The sequence below is a fragment of the Didymosphaeria variabile genome (assembly GCF_027946475.1).
Source record: "Didymosphaeria variabile strain IMI 356815 chromosome Unknown scaffold_7, whole genome shotgun sequence".
Classification (NCBI taxonomy): domain Eukaryota; kingdom Fungi; phylum Ascomycota; class Dothideomycetes; order Pleosporales; family Didymosphaeriaceae; genus Didymosphaeria; species Didymosphaeria variabile.
In genome coordinates, this window is record NW_026611626.1 from 2,107,200 (window position 1) to 2,123,804 (window position 16,605).

Sequence of the window (16,605 nt, forward strand, 5' to 3'; positions counted from 1 at the left end):
TTAGGGTATGAGATCTACAGAGCTTCTGGATACAATGTAGGTTTCTGCAAATGATTGGAAAGGCCAAATGGATATTGACTAATTGACAGGACACTGGCCGGTTCTACAATTTCTCTAACATCAGATATGCAGCACCACCGGTCGGTAAGTTAAGACTCGCTCTTCCTGAAGCCCCGGCAAAGAATAGGTCTGCCATCAATGATGGCGGTGTTGGTCGGTATGCTCTCCAAACCCCCAATGTACACGTCCATTGGCTCATATTTGCAGGATCTGCCCTCAAGCTACCCCGGCTTGGAGCGCCCTTTCCGCCCAAGTCCTGACGAACTCTTTCCTGGGGATCAGCTCTGCCAACACGCCGATTTACACCCCACTGGGCGCCAACTGGACCTCCAACGTCACAGCTGCCGGACCTTTGGAGACAGAAGACTGTTTGTTTCTTGACGTATTTGTTCCGGAGCAAATCCTCGCTCGCGCGAACTCCTCTGGGTATGGAGCGCCAGTACTAGTCTGGATTTATGGTGGCGGATATGTCGGAGGTAACAAATACAACAACCCGGCCGGTCTGCTCGCTGAATCTGGAAAGCTTGGTGATGCAGAGGTCATTTATGTTGCGCTCAACTATCGTCTGGGTGCTCTAGGGTTTACGAGTGGTCCATCGTTTTTAGCTGAAGGCGGCGTCAGCAACCTCGCGCTTTACGATCAACGATTCGCTCTTGAGTGGGTCCAGAAGAACATTCATTTGTTCGGTGGAGACAAAGACAAGGTTACCGTATTTGGAGAGAGCGCCGGTGGAGGCAGCATCATGCATCAGATCACTGCTTATGGAGGCAACAAAGGACCTGCTCCTTTCCAACAGGCAGTGCCGCAATCTCCTGGCTGGATTCCCGTACAGTCGCAGTCTTATCAAGAAAACATTTACCAGAAGTTCTTGAAGCTGACGAACAGTTCTTCACTGGCGGAACTTCGTAATCTCTCGTCTGAAGCTGTCATCCGAGCCAACGCCCAGCAAATTACATACGATCCGCCATGGGGTGGCTACGTCTACGGCCCGGTCGTTGACGGTCTCTTCGCTCCTCTCCAGCCCGGCCAACTCCTCGCTCAAGGGCGCTTTGACAAGAGCATACGCGTCATGGTCGGCCACAACACGAATGAAGGTACCTATTTCACGCCTCCATACGCGAACTCTACCGAGCGCATTGCTTCTCAACTCGAATCCACGTTATACAACATCCCTGAGTCTTCCATCGACTATATCACGAACACACTGTATCCTGCAGTCTTCGACGGCAGCCAGGGCTACACCGACAACTACACGCGTGCCGCTACCATCGTGACCGAAGGTATCTTCACCTGCAACACAAACTACCTCTCCACTGGCTTCCACAACAAGACCTACTCCTATCTCTTCGCTGTACCGCCCGCGTACCACGGATTCGACGTAGCCTATACTTACTACACTGGCGGAGCTACGACCTTATTACCGACTGGGGTGACGAACCGTACTGTTGCGGTTGCATTGCAGGAGTTCATTACGAGCTTCGCGAAGAACGGCGTGCCGGAGGCTGAGGGAGTCAAGAAATTCGAGATGTACGGGCCGGATGCGAAGGTGCTAGAACTGAATATTACTGGTATTGAGGAGATCCACGATAGTAATGCTAGCAAGCGCTGCAACTGGTGGCAGAAGGCGCTGGTGTCGTAGTTATGCTGCGCATCACGTATTTATCATGTCTATGGTGATCATAGATACGAAGTAATGCAATAATGAAGATGTCAAAGTCGAACCAGGCACTCCGCGCGGGCTCAGCACTATATGCATATGATCGGGACTTGTCGCTGTATCATACTTGAAGTTCAACCAGCCTACCCTGTGTAGCTGGATCCTCTCCCAACTGTGGCGGCACCGCCGCCCATCGACCATGTGCAGCACTAGCAGACATGCGAATAGCAGGATATCCACATGCGCTACAGAATCTGTGCACATAATATTGCAACGTGCAGCGCATCGCGATGTGCTGGGAGCTATGGCCACATCTAGCCCAAATGGGCACCACCTGTGACGAGGACCAGACGTCATAGGTACATGCTACCTGCGCAGCCAATCCGACAAGCTTCTCCGCCCTTTATAAACCTTCTCTGCTTGCAAGCTCTGAGGCCTTGAGTATACAACAGCTCATCACTCCCAGCCATCGATTTTACAGCCAATTCACCCTCCCCATTACACCAACACACACTCACAACCGCAACCATGTTTCGCACCCAGATCGCTCGTCAGGCTCGCCTTTTCAGCACCTCCCCCATCGCTCGCAAGAGCCCCGTCGAGACCGTCAAGGATGCCGCAAAGGCCGTAGACGCAAAGATCTCTGGCGCTGCCGTTAAGGGCATCGAGAAGGGCGGTATGTCACTTCTCATCCCTCATTCTCCATTATGCCAACTCCTTACCTGAGCATCCGCTCAAGCCGTGCAGTCGAAGAAACAACAGCCGGCTTTGTTAAGAGAGGAGGTTCGAGCACCACCATCTTGAACATGTTTCCGAGTTTATCATTGAATGCATGCTAATGTGCAAACAGAGGAAGTCGCCGAGAAAGTAAAGCAAGCCACTCCTGAGACCACCGGCCAAGCCAAGGGCCAGGCCAACGAGGCCGCGGGCCAGGCGAAGGGCAAGGCAAGCGAGTTGGTTGGCGAGGCCAAGGGCAAGACGCAGGAGCTCAAGGGCGAGGCTAAGGCAAAGGCAAACCAGATCTAAGTGCTACACCTAAAGATATCCTTGCTTTGACTTGAACGGAGAACGGAGGATGTATGACGAACGGATGCATGTACGCTTCGTGTACCAATACTTTAGCGTTGCTCCAGTCGACAAATTTACGACTGTTTTTTTTTTTGGAAGTGAGAGCTTGGGAATGCAAATAAATCACTGCCACTACGTTGGCTTCGCTTGCTTGTGATGTCAATATGTATTGTGATGCATATCTTCTCGGTAATACTAAGGAATCAATTCACCGGAAAAGTATATCACGGTCATAGGTCTATAGGGGAGGGGGGCGGGTTTTCTTGATGAATGCTTCATTATGAGTGCAGAGTCTTCAGCCCACTGCGAGGCTTCCATCGTAATGTACACAGCGCAAGCATCACCTCCCACCCATGCTTACTTGTAGAAATCGAACTTATCCGCCTCCGTCGCGCCCTTGACCTGGCTCGTGTACGCCTCCTCCAGATCGCTCTGGATGATGTTGTACCTGTTCTTCCGCACAGCCCTCAATCCCGCCTCCTGCATAATCGCCGCAATGACAGCACCCGACAATGGGTCATTTCGCACGATTAAGCTGTCAAGGTCGACCTCGGGTGATAGGCTCATCTTCCCAGCGATGGTGCCGAAGATGAGACGGCGCTCACGGCGATCTCGTAGCGAGGGGAACTCAATCTTTCGGTCGAGACGGCCGGGTCGGAGCAGCGCGGGGTCGAGTGTATCAGCACGATTGGTCGCCATGATGACCTTGACGTTGGATGTTTGGTCGAAACCGTCCATCTGGTTGAGAAGCTCGAGCAGGATACGCTGGACTTCTCGATCGGCACCGGTTTGTGCGTCGAAACGCTTTGTGGCGATAGCGTCGATCTCGTCGATGAATATGATGGAGGGTGAGTTCTCTCGGGCCATTCGGAAGACGTCGCGCACCATGCGCGGACCCTCTCCTAGGTACTTCTGCACGAACTCCGAGCCTACCACGCGGATAAATGAAGCCGTAGTGCTGTTCGCTACTGCCTTCACCAACATCGTCTTTCCTGTTCCTGGAGGCCCATACAGCAGAACGCCGCGTGGTGGGTCGATACCGATCTGCTTGTACAGGTCGAAGTGTGTGAGTGGAAGCTCCACAGCTTCTCGGATTTCCTGCTTCTGCATGTCTAGACCTCCCACGTCTGCGTATGTGACATCTGGCTTCTCGTCTTGGCCAAGCATGGCGATGGAGGAGTCGGCCTCTGGAGGTAGGATATCAACGAGGGCGTTCGAGTGGCGGTGGAGAGCGACCGAGGAAGAGGGCTTGAGCAGCTCGCGATCGAGCGTGGACAGGATGCGGACGACATAATTCGAGCCGGTAGATGATTGCACGATGCCAGTGCTGCGGATGTTAGCTACGTTAAAGCGATGCCTCGCATCGGTGTCTTACTTTTGGTCTATCGCCTCCATAAACTGTCCTATGACGAGCGGCACACTCTGAATGCGCTTGATCTCCTCTTGCGCGCGCACCAACTCCCGCTTCAGACTCCGCTGCTCGTCCTTGATGTATTCTTCCTGAAGGTGAATGTACCTGACGCGAGTTAGCTTGCTGTCCGCAGCGTCATCGCTTCATTCCCACTCACTCTAGCTGTCGCTGGAGCTTCTTGAAATTTGAGTAGTCATCATTTCCGTCTGTGCTGAAGCCCTCGAGCGTGTCGAAATTCGGTATCGACGAGGGGAGCTGCTTCTTGTGAGGCGGTATTGTGTTGTGCGGGTTCTCCACGGCGGCGTCAGCCATGATTGCGAGGTTTTCTGGGGGCCGGCCTTTTTGCGTGGTGCAACACGGAAGCGATGAGAGCGAGCTTCAGCTTTGGAAAGGTAAGTGCCGAGGGAGTGTGGGTGGATAGGCGCGTATGTTGACGTTGATTGTTCGTTCGCCATCTCATGGTGACGATCGGCAACCATGCAGGCGCCAAGCCCGATGTCACGTGCAAGCTCATTCACCTGGGCACTCACACGCCGCAACTGCTGAATCTGACTGTGGGTTTCTAGAGGTACAATGGCAACAGACGTATATGCACACTGGGATCGATAGTATTGAGAGCATTACTCATGGGTCAATTCGTAAGCTATGAGTGGTACATCGGTGAAGGTGCAAACCCTGACATCAGGTAGTGTACTTCCATATCCTACTATTAGTACGAAGGTATACCTTCGTAGCCTCTGATATTGAGAAGAACCGTCTATTTGGTAAAGCAGATATCAACACAGCCATTGTACAAGCTGTAACCTATTGCGACTCGGCAAGAATCGCATGACCGAGACTCATACCGCAACCTGACCGTCTATCTGCATTGTGTCGCAGAGCGTGAAACCCTGCCATCGCTGGAAGGAGAACAATTTCTGCGGAGCCTAGTTCTGAGAGGTATTCTCACTTTGTAACTCAAGCCTCTTAGCATGTCTGGGTGAGGTAGCGTCGCCTACGCCGAGGAATGTTTTCTATCCTGTAAACCCGCTTGCTTGCTAGCGAGTATCGCATACAACAGATGAATATGCGATGCAAACGAAGGACAGCAGGTGCTCAAGTGACGGATTCTCCCCTTCGCTTTCGTTCAATGTCGGTTCTTTTCTAGCTTCCACTGCCCCAGTCGGAGATCAGCTCGTGCTTGTTGGCCAGCACGGGCTAGTTCGTAGGAGGACCACAAGACGCTGGGCCGAATGCATGGACCCTGAGCGCAACCAGCGCTGAGGCAATTCCCTGATCATTACCAGGTGTTATGCAGGCCGGAAGGATACGTGAAGAAATTAAACGACTGGGCATGGTGGCACCCCGCGCCGTTACGATGGGACGGGACTCTGCCAATAAGAAGCACCCTGGCAGTTTGACCGTTGACGACAAGCTCGAGAACAACTACCCATGTCTCCGCCAACGTCGTCATTGCGCTGAGACATCAGGTGCCGGTCCCACCGTGGGTTATGTCGCTGAGAAAGATCCTTCAACCTAGCTTTCAATCTGATGCGGGTATACAGTACATATCCTCGCCATGTCACATAGCATAGGCCATGGGAGATACCGTCATGTCTCCCTTATTTCGATGCTGATGACGATTTGGGAAAGTCCGTATGGTCAAGGAAAGACTCCTCTACCCGAGTAAGGAGCAGCGGTCCCAGTAACGGTCGCATTTGAGACAAGAATGTGGCTTCGGCTCGGCGCCGTGGTTGCGCATGGCAGAAGCCGGCAGGCGCCCGGAAAGAAGGCGGTCTCGATCTCGGCCCAAACGCAACGCAGAGATAACAGCACAACGTCTGCTGTAGGCTCCAGTGATGTAATAAGTGGAGAGAGCATGTGTTCCCACTGTCACACAGCGGCGACACGACCCGTGGCTCCCGGAGTGGTAAGATTAAGTTAGACTAGGCTTTTGCGAATCCGGCAAAGCAGCCACTCAACTGGCTCGCGCGTCAACGCGTGTTCTGGTCCTCATGCAGACACCTTGCTCGTCGTGAGAATCTCGAGAGCTTCAATTGTTGCTCTGCTGCGGGCGCGCGTTGTCGCTGTTGCTGCTCTCTGGGTCCTACTGCCTCTGTCGCTGCACGTGACCAAATCAGAGCCTAGCGCCAAAACACCGCCTCAATGTCTGTTCTCTCCACCCCATAAGCCGCAAATCGCGTCCGAGAGCCTGCGGTAACGTGAAGCTGCTGCCCGCATCCCAGACGGTCCGTCTCCCGTACGCCTGATGATAAGCCGCCTGTAGCGCTCAACTGTCATACGCGTAGGTCGCCATCCTCCCTCCTTCTCCCACCCCAAGACTCCTCTTCGAGGCAGGCGCCATGACCCTCATGGTCGCGCCTGCCCCGACATCAACAACAGCATTGCTTATGTTTTTCACACAGGCCGGTCGAATGCTTTCGCGTGCTACTATTGGCCTCTTTAATACCAAGCCCACGAACTCCACGCTCGTTCCGTCCCCGTCACGTCTTTCGCTGCCTACCGCAAACGCTCGTGGTGACCGCGCGCCATGGATTTCCAGTCGTCGCAAAACGGCATGTACGACCCCTCGAGCTTCATCGATCCCAGCGCCATCGCTGGCAACCAGATGAACGGCACGCGACCGTACCCAATGTCGTCAATACCCCAGAAAAGGGACTCGACAGGCGCGACCATGTCGCGTTCCCAGACACCATCGCAACAATTCTTCCAGCAAGGCTTTGCTCACACACCTTCCCCAACTATGCAGAACCAACATTTCCGACCCGGTCAAATGCCGCCGCAACGGATGCAGACGGCCTCTCCGGCGCAGAATCCGCATGCGCCTCAGATGTCTCCCATGAACTTCGCGCAAGGCTCTCCCATGGGCCAGGGCTTTGATCCCAATGCTGGCGGCCAGTTTCCAGTTCAACCAATGCAATCGATACAACTGTCTCAGAATCTCCAGCACAAGCAGCAGGAGGCTCAAAGAGCATATGCTATGCGACTACAAGCGCAGCAGCAGCAGCTCGGAAATCTAGCGGCAAGCAACATGGCTGCGCAGCAAAGACACCAGGCAGGACAAACACCCGGCGCGCCGGGCCAGCGTCCGGGCATGCAGCCCCAGCTGATGCCGGGGCAACAAATGCAGAACCCCCAAGCAAATCCTCAGACCTTCCTGAAGAACGTGCATTCTCTCATGGCCCAGAATCGTCGACCTTTCAACCCCCAACCGCAAGTCGCCGGCCGAACAATCGATCTCTTCAACCTATATTCAATTGTCATCAAATTTCGAGGTTCCAGAAACGTTACAACGAACAACGCATGGCCGCGGATCGCACAACACCTGGGAATTCCGGTACCGCAGTTCCCCACTGCACCGGAAGAGCTGCGACAAGTTTACGAGGCGAACCTTGGGCTGTACGAGCAAATGTACATACGTAGCAAGACACAACAGGAGCAGATGAAGATGAACCCTATGGCACAAATGGGACAGATGGGACAGCAGATGGGCCAGCAGATGGGACAGCAGATGTCGCCAACAAGGAATCCAATGGCCGGTGCCCCGAACGCTGCTGCGGCGGCGGCGCAACAGGAGTACATGCAGCAACTCCAAAGGAAACAGTTGCAGCAACAGGCCCAACGCCAGTCTGATGCTGGACTACAGCAGCAGCAACAGTTCGAACAGCCAGTACAGCAGCCGCAATCGACCCCATTGCAAACGAACGCTACGCCTGCCCTAGCTAACGGTCGGAGTACTCCACAAGCCGATGGCAATCTGGTGGGACAACATCGCAAAAGCATGAGTCGTCCACTCGAAGGAACCCCGGCTCCGTCTTCAGATCCAGCGCAACCGAGCGGAACGCCCATAAAAGCCGAGCCAGACGCTGCCGTAACTCAATCTGCACTCGAACAGAAACGTCACATCGAAGAAGAAGAAGATGGAATCTACTATAGACCTGCGACTAATTTGACCATCAAAAACACATGGGGAGTGTTGGAACTAAGTGATGAGCTTGTGCAAGAGGTCAGCAAGAAGTTGCATTGGATGCCCAACGTTCCAGAACTGCGGGAGATGGGAGTGGTCGACATACGCGCGCTAACCATGAGTATCCGCTCTGGCCTACACGCGGAGACCAGGTTGGCGCTGGATACTCTGTCCAAATTGACCCATGAGAATAACATCCAACTGGACCTGGAGCAGTGCGACGACTTAGTGGAAGTGCTGGCAGACTACGCCGAAGATCAACTCGAGATCCTAGGCACTGACAACCCAGAAGTGACCGATATAATCGAGCTTATGTCTTATGAGGATATCCTACACAACTGCCAGACAGAGGTCAATACGCTTCAGGATCTCCCGGAGTTCGGCACCAAAGCATATGACCTCGACCGAACCGCAGATCGGGTGCTTGCCATAACATCCATAATTCGGAATTTATCCTTCCTCGAAATCAACCACGCCCGCCTCTCCTCGCCGCCCGTACTAAAGTTCCTTTCGAATGCGATACGACTGGTCGGCACCAGAATGCTCTTTCTCAGGTCTTACATCCATACACTGGACTTCATGAAGGATCTGATCACGTTTTTCTCCAACTCGAGTACCAGGATTGCGCTACCTTCCAGAGAGGACGCTTACGCCGTGCTCCATTTCCTATGTGCATTCGCCCCCAGCCCTCGTCCGGGACTCCCTGTGCGTTTCACTTCGTACAATCCCAAAGTCCATCGCTATCTTCCGTCGGCTGTGGACAGCATGGCCAAGCTGCTTGCTATCGACGATCCCAATCGGACATATTATAAACAGATATTTATCAACGAAGCAACGTCCGATCCTCCATACGACCTTCTTACCCGTGCATTCGCGCTCGCGATCGCAGTTGTGCCGGATAGAACCGAAGGGAAACTCCACGATCTAGCTGAGACCCGACCTAAAGAAGTGCAACACTACGAGGCACGGGTCGCAGAGGCTCGAAAACCATATCTGATGCAAGGCATGCTTGCTGCAGATATCCTTGCTTCTCTAGCCCCTGGGCCTGAAAGCGGCGTCTGTCGTTCTTGGCTAGAAGCCGAGGATGGGTGGGCGAACAGCTTGCTGAAGTTCGCCATGTCGCTCTGCTCGCTGGACGCCCGAATGCAACAACCCCCACCACAACCGAACCATCGCGGGCAAAGGCCTATGGAACAGGATCGGGAAGGGTACCATCTCATTGTCAATCGAGCTCTGTCGATGATCAAGCGGCTTGGTGATAAGTCTAAAGGCGCAGAATCACTGGTCAAAAGCGTTGAAACGAACGGGACTGGCTATGACAACGAAGAAGACGATTGGGTAGATGACATGGAAGAACTTGATGTCGGAGGCACGACTTGGAAAGTCAAGGCAGACATTCTGCCTCGAAAAGAAACAGTGCTTGGCGCCTTGCTGATGCATCAATTGGATGCGAGGGCTTTGCGACAGTTTTGCGGGCTCGGTTACCTTGCGGAAAACTGAGCGCTCATTGTATACCATTTTGCTACACCATTGCAGACACGAGAGATGTTTAAGGCGCATTGCGGGCACTTGAGCGGGATTGGGCAGCTTATGCTGGCATGATTTGGAAAGGATGGGAAGAGGGGATGGTCTGTGGGATTGTGATATGCACTCTGATTCTGTGTATTGATTTCTACCATTCTCATGTGTGATACTATGAATTGTATCTCGGTCACTGTACCTTCCAACTGCTTGTATTACGACCTATATACTTTTTCTCTTGTTTCACTACATGACTTGCTGTGTAGAGCGCACATTCCCTCCTTGGTTAGTATGTTCACAGGTTTTGGTCGAGGCGCGCTTACCGGATGCGGCTATGCGAGTAAAACGGCAGGTTTAGGCGAGCCTTCGGAAGTGCACCCCACTTCTGGGACGAAGCTTGACGAACAACTTTTCTACAACCCCACCGCGACCATGTCTCTAGCACGAGGAGAACGCGTGTATTTTGATTTAGATAACGGAAATATCGAGCCTGCAGGCGTGGGACAAGAAATCGACGATGCACCGCGGCCCGCGCTTACATCCGCCTTCGTAGGCGACATTCTCGAGCGCCCCGCTAGAGAGGTCGCGCATCCGCCCGTGGCACCGTCGCTCATAGCAAATGTCAACGGATTCCCGGCACATAAGAAGCGCAAACCTAGGGTGTCTGCGTTTAAGAGGGAGAGGTTTGCGAATGAAGATGCAAAGCCAAAGGAAGCGATACAGCGGACAGAGGACGTGAAGAAAGAACGAGTGCACATCACGGGCGCGAGGGGACAAGAGGACGATGAGAAGAGGCAAATTGATCAGGAGAATAAAAAGAGGCTGGCGAATATGACGAATGAAGAGATTGAACAGGAGCAGAGGGAGTTGTTAATGAGTCTACCGTCGAGCTTGGTACAGAGGCTCTTGGGAAGAGCCAATGTAGCGGATGGGAGTAATGAGAAGGACTGGGATGTACCGAAAGATTCGGTGCCAGAGAATTTTGAGATCAGAGAGAACGAAGCAATAACAGAGTCTATGAAGATACAAAAACTCTTAGGGAGAGCTGATGTTGCGGATGGGAGCAATGAGGAAGACTGGGACGCACCAAAGGAAACGGGGTCGGAGACGCCTGTGGCAAGGGAGAGGGAGTCTAAGGCAGTGTCTACGAAGAAAGTCGCCTTCGTAGAGCCGTCGCCAGCGCAATCTGAACTGCCTACCTCAACAGACCCCGCGGTTCCCGGAGCAGAGCTCGCCGAGGAGCACAGCTCAATACATTTCCCCCGCCCAACACAACCCCCCGATCTCGACCCTAACGATCGGGCCTTCCTCCAAAACCTCCACGAAAAGTACTTCCCTAACCTCGCCTACGACCCCTCAACGCTCTCCTGGATGACACCAATTGACCCAGCCGATACAAAATCGCCCTACCACCCCTCGCACCAAGCCTTTAACGCCCGCGACCTTCGCTTCGACTTCAAAGGCGCTCTCCTCGCACCCTCCGTCGCGCGCGAGATTCCCGTAGACCAGGGCCTACACCACCACGCCGAAGCGCCCGAAGCCGCAGGCTACACCATCGCTGAGCTCGCCATCATGGGGCGCAGCAGCGTCGCTGCCCAACGGTGCGTAGCGTTCCAAACGCTCGGGCGGGTTCTGTACCGTCTTGGGCGGGGCGAGTTTGGGATTGAGAGGGTCAGGCGGAAGACGGATGGGCCGGTGCAGGTCGTTAAGAATCCCAATGTAGAAGAGGAAGAGGTCGATGAGGATGAAACTGAGGTTGATATGGAAGATGCGGGGAGTGCTATGGCAAGCGGGCTCTGGAAAGAGGTGGAGAGTGGAAAGGTGGTTGAGACGTTGACGGAGGAGGCCAATAAGAGCAAGGGGCATTTGACGAGTCGGACGTTCGCGCAGGAGGCGCTGTGGAATTGGAGGAGGGGTGGGGGGAGGAAGAGGGCTGCCGTTTGAGGTCGGGTCGGAACGCGAGAATGCTGATATGATACCCCCTTTGAAGGCCTTGCATAGTTATGCATACTGTGAGCATCGGTTCAACTTTATCACGCATCTAAGCACCATCACTGTACCTTAGTCATCATGTTGTCTAGAGGTTTGCCGTCCTGCCCTTGTGAACTTAAATCTCTCGTTGAATAAACGATGACCGTTGACAATGCTACAGGCTACGCGCAGGTGACTGCGTTGCCACGGTTATCTCGTCAATTACCTCACCCTCGCATCTTCTCCCTGCAACGGACCCTTAGCAGCAGGCGGCTACGGAGACCTTCCCTCATTTATCGTCAAATCAGATCATCTCCCACGACGCCGCTGTCGTGCCTAGAAGGGCGTATGACGAACCGATGCTCTAATGCTGCAGCCTACAAATTACTGTGTCCTGCAGTGCCTAGATGCACGCAGGCTCATATTGACAGATTCCCAGCTCGCAACATAGGGCTACATAGGGAACGTAATAACTCCTGCAATGGAAAGACATACACCTGGCGCGTGGTTATAGTCTCATAACAAGGCTAGCTTGCGCTTACGCAGCACGTCTCGACCAGGATAGTTCAGCTTTCTGTCCCCTTCGAGAAGCTATGCCCCTCTATTGGGGCCAAAGTAAAGCCGGAATCTTGGAGGCTCCTGTAGATCCGTAGATCTTATACCGATGGCTGAGCAGTAGCCGGTCATGGTCGGCAGCCATGAAGTCCGTACTGCTTCGGTATAAAGCTGCGCGTTTTCATTCCCGCTCAGATTGACTATCGCCAGGCCTTCAAGCGACAAAGCATCTTCAGCTCCATAGCTCCATAGCCAATTCAGCCGTCATGAAGTTCTTCATCCAAGCACTTGCGATAATCCCGATCACCTTCGGCGCTTTGCTCGTCGACTTTAACGCTGCACGTGGCGACGACCCAAAGGTACTTGGCCTTCGCAACCTTGAAGCCGCGCGGGGCGATACTAGGAGCGACAATGCAGCTGATCTCTACATCAAATCCGACAAAGACGCAAGCGGCACTGCCGCGGCGCACTTTCACCGTAAAAAGGACAACATCAGGGCTGAATACCATGCTTTGAATAAGCAGACTCAGGCGGACAAAACGTACTGGATAGGATACGATGTTTCTGTCGCGAAGATCCAGAAAAGCTTGATGGTTTGGCAATTGTGAGTCACCCGGATGTTGGATTGCCTGTTCTAAGAATCCGCCTTTGGAGTCTCTGTTGACTGTACACGCTCCGTGCAAGAGTCTTATTTGATTGCCGATGTGTTACTGACAACATACTACAGCAAAGAATACGTTGCCAATAACGCCAACGACAACGGTGCCAACATCCCGCTCGCTCTCGAATTCATCGATTCTACGCACCTGCAATTTCAGTACCAGGCGTCAGGCAGTGTCGGCCGTGTGGGGCAGTGGCAGAAGACCATCATCCCCAACCAACGCTACAAGATCGGTATTGCCATCAATACCGGTTCTCCAGGCTGGGTTGAGCTTTACATTGATGGAAAGCAGCAGCGCCTCGGCGACGGTGAGGGTGTGACACGGCTGACCGCGAACACGTTTCCTGGTAGAGCGGATCCGAAGTTTGGCGCTTACCGTGGAGAGGAAATCGATATAGATACTTTTGTGTATGACGTGCAAATTGGTGAGAGCAAGGAGGATGTTGCCAGGGCAGCCGGATTCTAGTCATCATCTGCATGATATGGAGCAGCCCGTGATGCGAGAGTATGGTTGGGAGAACCTGAATGCAATCGTGCGAGTTTCGTTCTTCCCACAAGAGGAGCGCGAAAGTTGCGTGATTTGAGGACATTGAACAGCAAAACAAAACGTTTTGGTCAACATTATCGTTGCAATATTACCTTGAGGCTGTGGTGAGATGTTTCGCTACCATAGATTACGAGTCTCATCGTAGAGGTCACTACCTGTTCAATGATACGCGCACCGTCTCCTCGAGAGGTCTGATCTTCGTCATCTTCGGTGCTGGCAGAACATTTTTGTAGAATGACTGCCGACGGCGGTATGAAAGAGCGGTTACCAGCCCCTCAGTGCTCTCATTATTCTGCCATGCTGTGGGCCTGTCCATCTCTAGGTCACCTATGTTGGTAGGGTCGCGGTGCTCGACGGTCGCAATAACTCCCTCCGTAACAGAGATCTGGTTCCATACGGCCATGACGGTAGGCCAGAAAATCGGCATGGAGGCGCATATTATTGCAAAATCAATCTCAAGACGAGAGAAGATAAGAACTTCCGGTAACCAGAACGTGTAATCGTTCATGAGAATGCCGCGGTTGTTGTATTTGTGGCCACTCCACAGGCGCAAGATAGCTATCAAAACAACGCTTTGGATGCGTCAGCAGGTTTCCACAAATCGGGCGAAACGATTTGGTTACTCACAATAGCCCTACACCGAACCGCCCCGTCATTGCTAGCACTCGCTTTCTGTTCAGGTTGGGCCGAAAATAATCCGTGAGTGGTATCAGAAAACCAGAACATCGAGGAGTATATTCGAGCCGGAAAAAGCAAGTAAAGTGTTCTTGACTTCTTGTGCAGTGCGATAGCCAAAAGCATAGCACTTAGCTGACGGAACCATCGTCTTATTCCAGAACCCAGAGATGGGGAAGCAGCGAAACCACGCAATGAAGGAAAAGGCGCTGCCCCAAAGAACTACCACTGCAAATTACAACGAGGGTAATAGTACGGCAGTAGCTCTCGCGGAAGAGTCGAAGGTATTGGCAAAGCAAGAGAAGCTTGATGCAGACGGTGGTCGAAGCATACGTGGCGTTCGTTACGTAGAACCACTTCATTGCGTTTGGCAGTGCACTGAGTATGTACATGAGGTGCTGTCCGATTCCAGCTTTGACACCTGATAGTCATCAGCACGGACACAGTAGGGCTTGGATGGTGATCGGGCGGTACCTCCTAAGAACGTTGTTGACCGACCAGATTGGAGAAGGCGGCTGACGCGACGACTGCATCATCCCAGCCTGGTTCACGCACAATGCGCAGTCGAGTGTGAAGCCTAAGGCTTAAGGCCACGAAATTGAATGCCTGTTCTCATCAGTATGTCGGCTGAAGTTGTCAATAATAAAGATCGACACACGAGGAATGGTATAGTAACCCCGATTGCGGTACTGAGATGGTTGGCCAAAGGCAACGGTTTGTTTGCGTCTGGAGGGTTCTCCGACATCTCAAGGTTGATGGGCATGAAGTTGTTCATCGCGGTATTGGCCATCTTGACAGGCGTGAACTCGCAATTGTGGGGAGGAAATCTAAGGTTCGTGATCGATATCAATGCACTGTGGAGCGACTCGGCTCGCCCGCCAGACAACTGATCGAACACATCTTGTTTCAACATCAGTAAACTAGTAGAGTTCCATATTGTATCTCGAATACGTGGAGAAGAGCGCACGAACCGGGCGATGGGACGATGTCCCGGGCTCCCTAAGGTGAAGAAAGGCATGAGTCGCTTCTCCTGGTATACGATCAGGATGCAGTGAGCGGGGAAGTCTAAAGCGCGATGAGCTTTAGACCATAATAGAGATACACCTCGGACCTAGACAGAAGATGAGGCGTCTTGAGCGTGCTTCGCGAGCTGCTTGGTGACGTCATCGTTGCAAACCGAAGATCATTTGCCTACCACATTGTTATTCGTAACATTACTATTCACTCATTTGCTCTTGCTCATCTACCTACGATGACCGCAAGCTCAGCCTCCACCTCAGCACAGCCACACGAACTCATCCTACTCGGCACAGGCACTTCCGGTAGCATCCCAGTAATAGGCTGCTTGACTGCAAATCCACCAACCTGCCGCACCTGCACTTCACCCCTGCCTCAAAATAAGCGCCTCAATACCTCCGCCCTTTTCCGCCTCGGCTCGTCTGAAGATCCGAGAAATCTGCTCATAGACTGCGGAAAGACCTTCTACCCAACCGCACTCCGCTGGTTTCCACAATACAAGATTAGACGAATAGACGCCTTGATATTGACGCATGCGCACGCCGACGCGTATTTCGGTCTCGATGATCTGAGGAGCTGGACACTGGGTGGGTTCGTGCAACCTTGGATTGATGTGTACTGTTCGCAGACTACTTTGACAGAGGTGGAGAGGACATTTCCATACCTCGTGAACAAGAATTTTGCGACTGGTGGAGGCGACGTCCCAGAGTTTAGGTGGCATGTCTTTGATGAGGGGAAATCGTTCAAGATACCTACATGCGGTGATGTCGACGTGACGCCGCTGCCGGTTGAGCATGGCTACAATTGGCAATTGGAAATGCCCTATATGAGTCTTGGATACCGGATAGGGAATTACTCGTATATTTCGGATTGCAATGCTATACCACCTTCCACGACGGCGTTAATGCAAGGAAGCTCCGTTCTGGTAATCGATGGTTTGCGATGGGAATCGCCACATGCCAGTCATTTCAGCATTGAACAAGCAAGGCAATATGTGAAAAATGAGTTTGCACAGGGAAAGAGACCAAAGATGACATGGGTGGTGGGTTTTGCGCATCAAGTGGAGCATGAGACTGCTACGAAGAGGTGCCTGGAGCTAAGTGCCATGGACGATGTCAATTTCTCGACAGGCTGGGATGGGCAAAGGATTGGTGTTGATGGCCGGACTATAGAGTGAGAAAGCATATAAATGGTCTTAATGTGAGGAAACTTTCTGTTGTTTAGAGGTGTTGCTGACGTTGCATTGTAGCAACAAAAACCGAACCTTGTGACGGAAGGTCGAGGCCAACAAAGATGGGACATGATGCCATCAAAGCCCACTGGTGATTGTCGTCCAGTGATCTTAACAGACAGACTACCTACTGACCTAGCACCTTTTGTTTTGGTTATCTACATCTTGCATTTAAGGGTGAAGCGTGTAGTAAGAAGAGGAAGCATCGAATCCATTACTACTCGTTATTGAGAAACCCTCGGGTCACCGTCCCACAGCCTGTTT

The 16,605-nt window shown here is 52.7% G+C and overlaps 7 protein-coding genes across 7 annotated transcripts; 5 read left to right on the top strand and 2 right to left on the bottom strand.

Annotated features, from left to right (window-relative positions):
- Window positions 1–201: 201 nt before the first annotated feature.
- N0V89_009825 (uncharacterized protein) lies at window positions 202–1,699 on the top strand (the record flags this gene model as incomplete). The annotated part of the gene is made up of 2 exons (XM_056218574.1): window positions 202–209; window positions 268–1,699. The coding sequence occupies 2 exons, from the start codon at window positions 202–204 to the stop codon at window positions 1,697–1,699; spliced, it is 1,440 nt and encodes a 479-aa protein (XP_056067839.1).
- A 546-nt stretch (window positions 1,700–2,245) lies between these two features.
- Window positions 2,246–2,743, top strand: N0V89_009826 (uncharacterized protein; the record flags this gene model as incomplete). The annotated part of the gene is made up of 2 exons (XM_056218575.1): window positions 2,246–2,393; window positions 2,568–2,743. The coding sequence occupies 2 exons, from the start codon at window positions 2,246–2,248 to the stop codon at window positions 2,741–2,743; spliced, it is 324 nt and encodes a 107-aa protein (XP_056067840.1).
- Window positions 2,744–3,142: 399 nt separating this feature from the next.
- On the bottom strand, window positions 3,143–4,508 carry RPT3 (26S proteasome regulatory subunit 6B; the record flags this gene model as incomplete). The annotated part of the gene is made up of 3 exons (XM_056218576.1): window positions 3,143–4,112; window positions 4,161–4,301; window positions 4,354–4,508. 3 exons carry the CDS (start codon window positions 4,506–4,508, stop codon window positions 3,143–3,145), a joined length of 1,266 nt encoding a protein of 421 aa, XP_056067841.1.
- A 2,218-nt stretch (window positions 4,509–6,726) lies between these two features.
- On the top strand, window positions 6,727–9,663 carry N0V89_009828 (uncharacterized protein; the record flags this gene model as incomplete). The annotated part of the gene is made up of 1 exon (XM_056218577.1): window positions 6,727–9,663. One exon carries the CDS (start codon window positions 6,727–6,729, stop codon window positions 9,661–9,663), a length of 2,937 nt encoding a protein of 978 aa, XP_056067842.1.
- A 312-nt stretch (window positions 9,664–9,975) lies between these two features.
- Window positions 9,976–11,628, top strand: N0V89_009829 (uncharacterized protein; the record flags this gene model as incomplete). The annotated part of the gene is made up of 1 exon (XM_056218578.1): window positions 9,976–11,628. One exon carries the CDS (start codon window positions 9,976–9,978, stop codon window positions 11,626–11,628), a length of 1,653 nt encoding a protein of 550 aa, XP_056067843.1.
- An 848-nt stretch (window positions 11,629–12,476) lies between these two features.
- N0V89_009830 (uncharacterized protein) lies at window positions 12,477–13,337 on the top strand (the record flags this gene model as incomplete). Its single annotated transcript, XM_056218579.1, has 2 exons — window positions 12,477–12,814; window positions 12,938–13,337. The coding sequence occupies 2 exons, from the start codon at window positions 12,477–12,479 to the stop codon at window positions 13,335–13,337; spliced, it is 738 nt and encodes a 245-aa protein (XP_056067844.1).
- A 232-nt stretch (window positions 13,338–13,569) lies between these two features.
- Window positions 13,570–13,821, bottom strand: N0V89_009831 (uncharacterized protein; the record flags this gene model as incomplete). Its single annotated transcript, XM_056218580.1, is given in 2 exon segments — window positions 13,570–13,803; window positions 13,816–13,821. 2 exon segments carry the CDS (start codon window positions 13,819–13,821, stop codon window positions 13,570–13,572), a joined length of 240 nt encoding a protein of 79 aa, XP_056067845.1.
- Window positions 13,822–16,605: the final 2,784 nt, after the last annotated feature.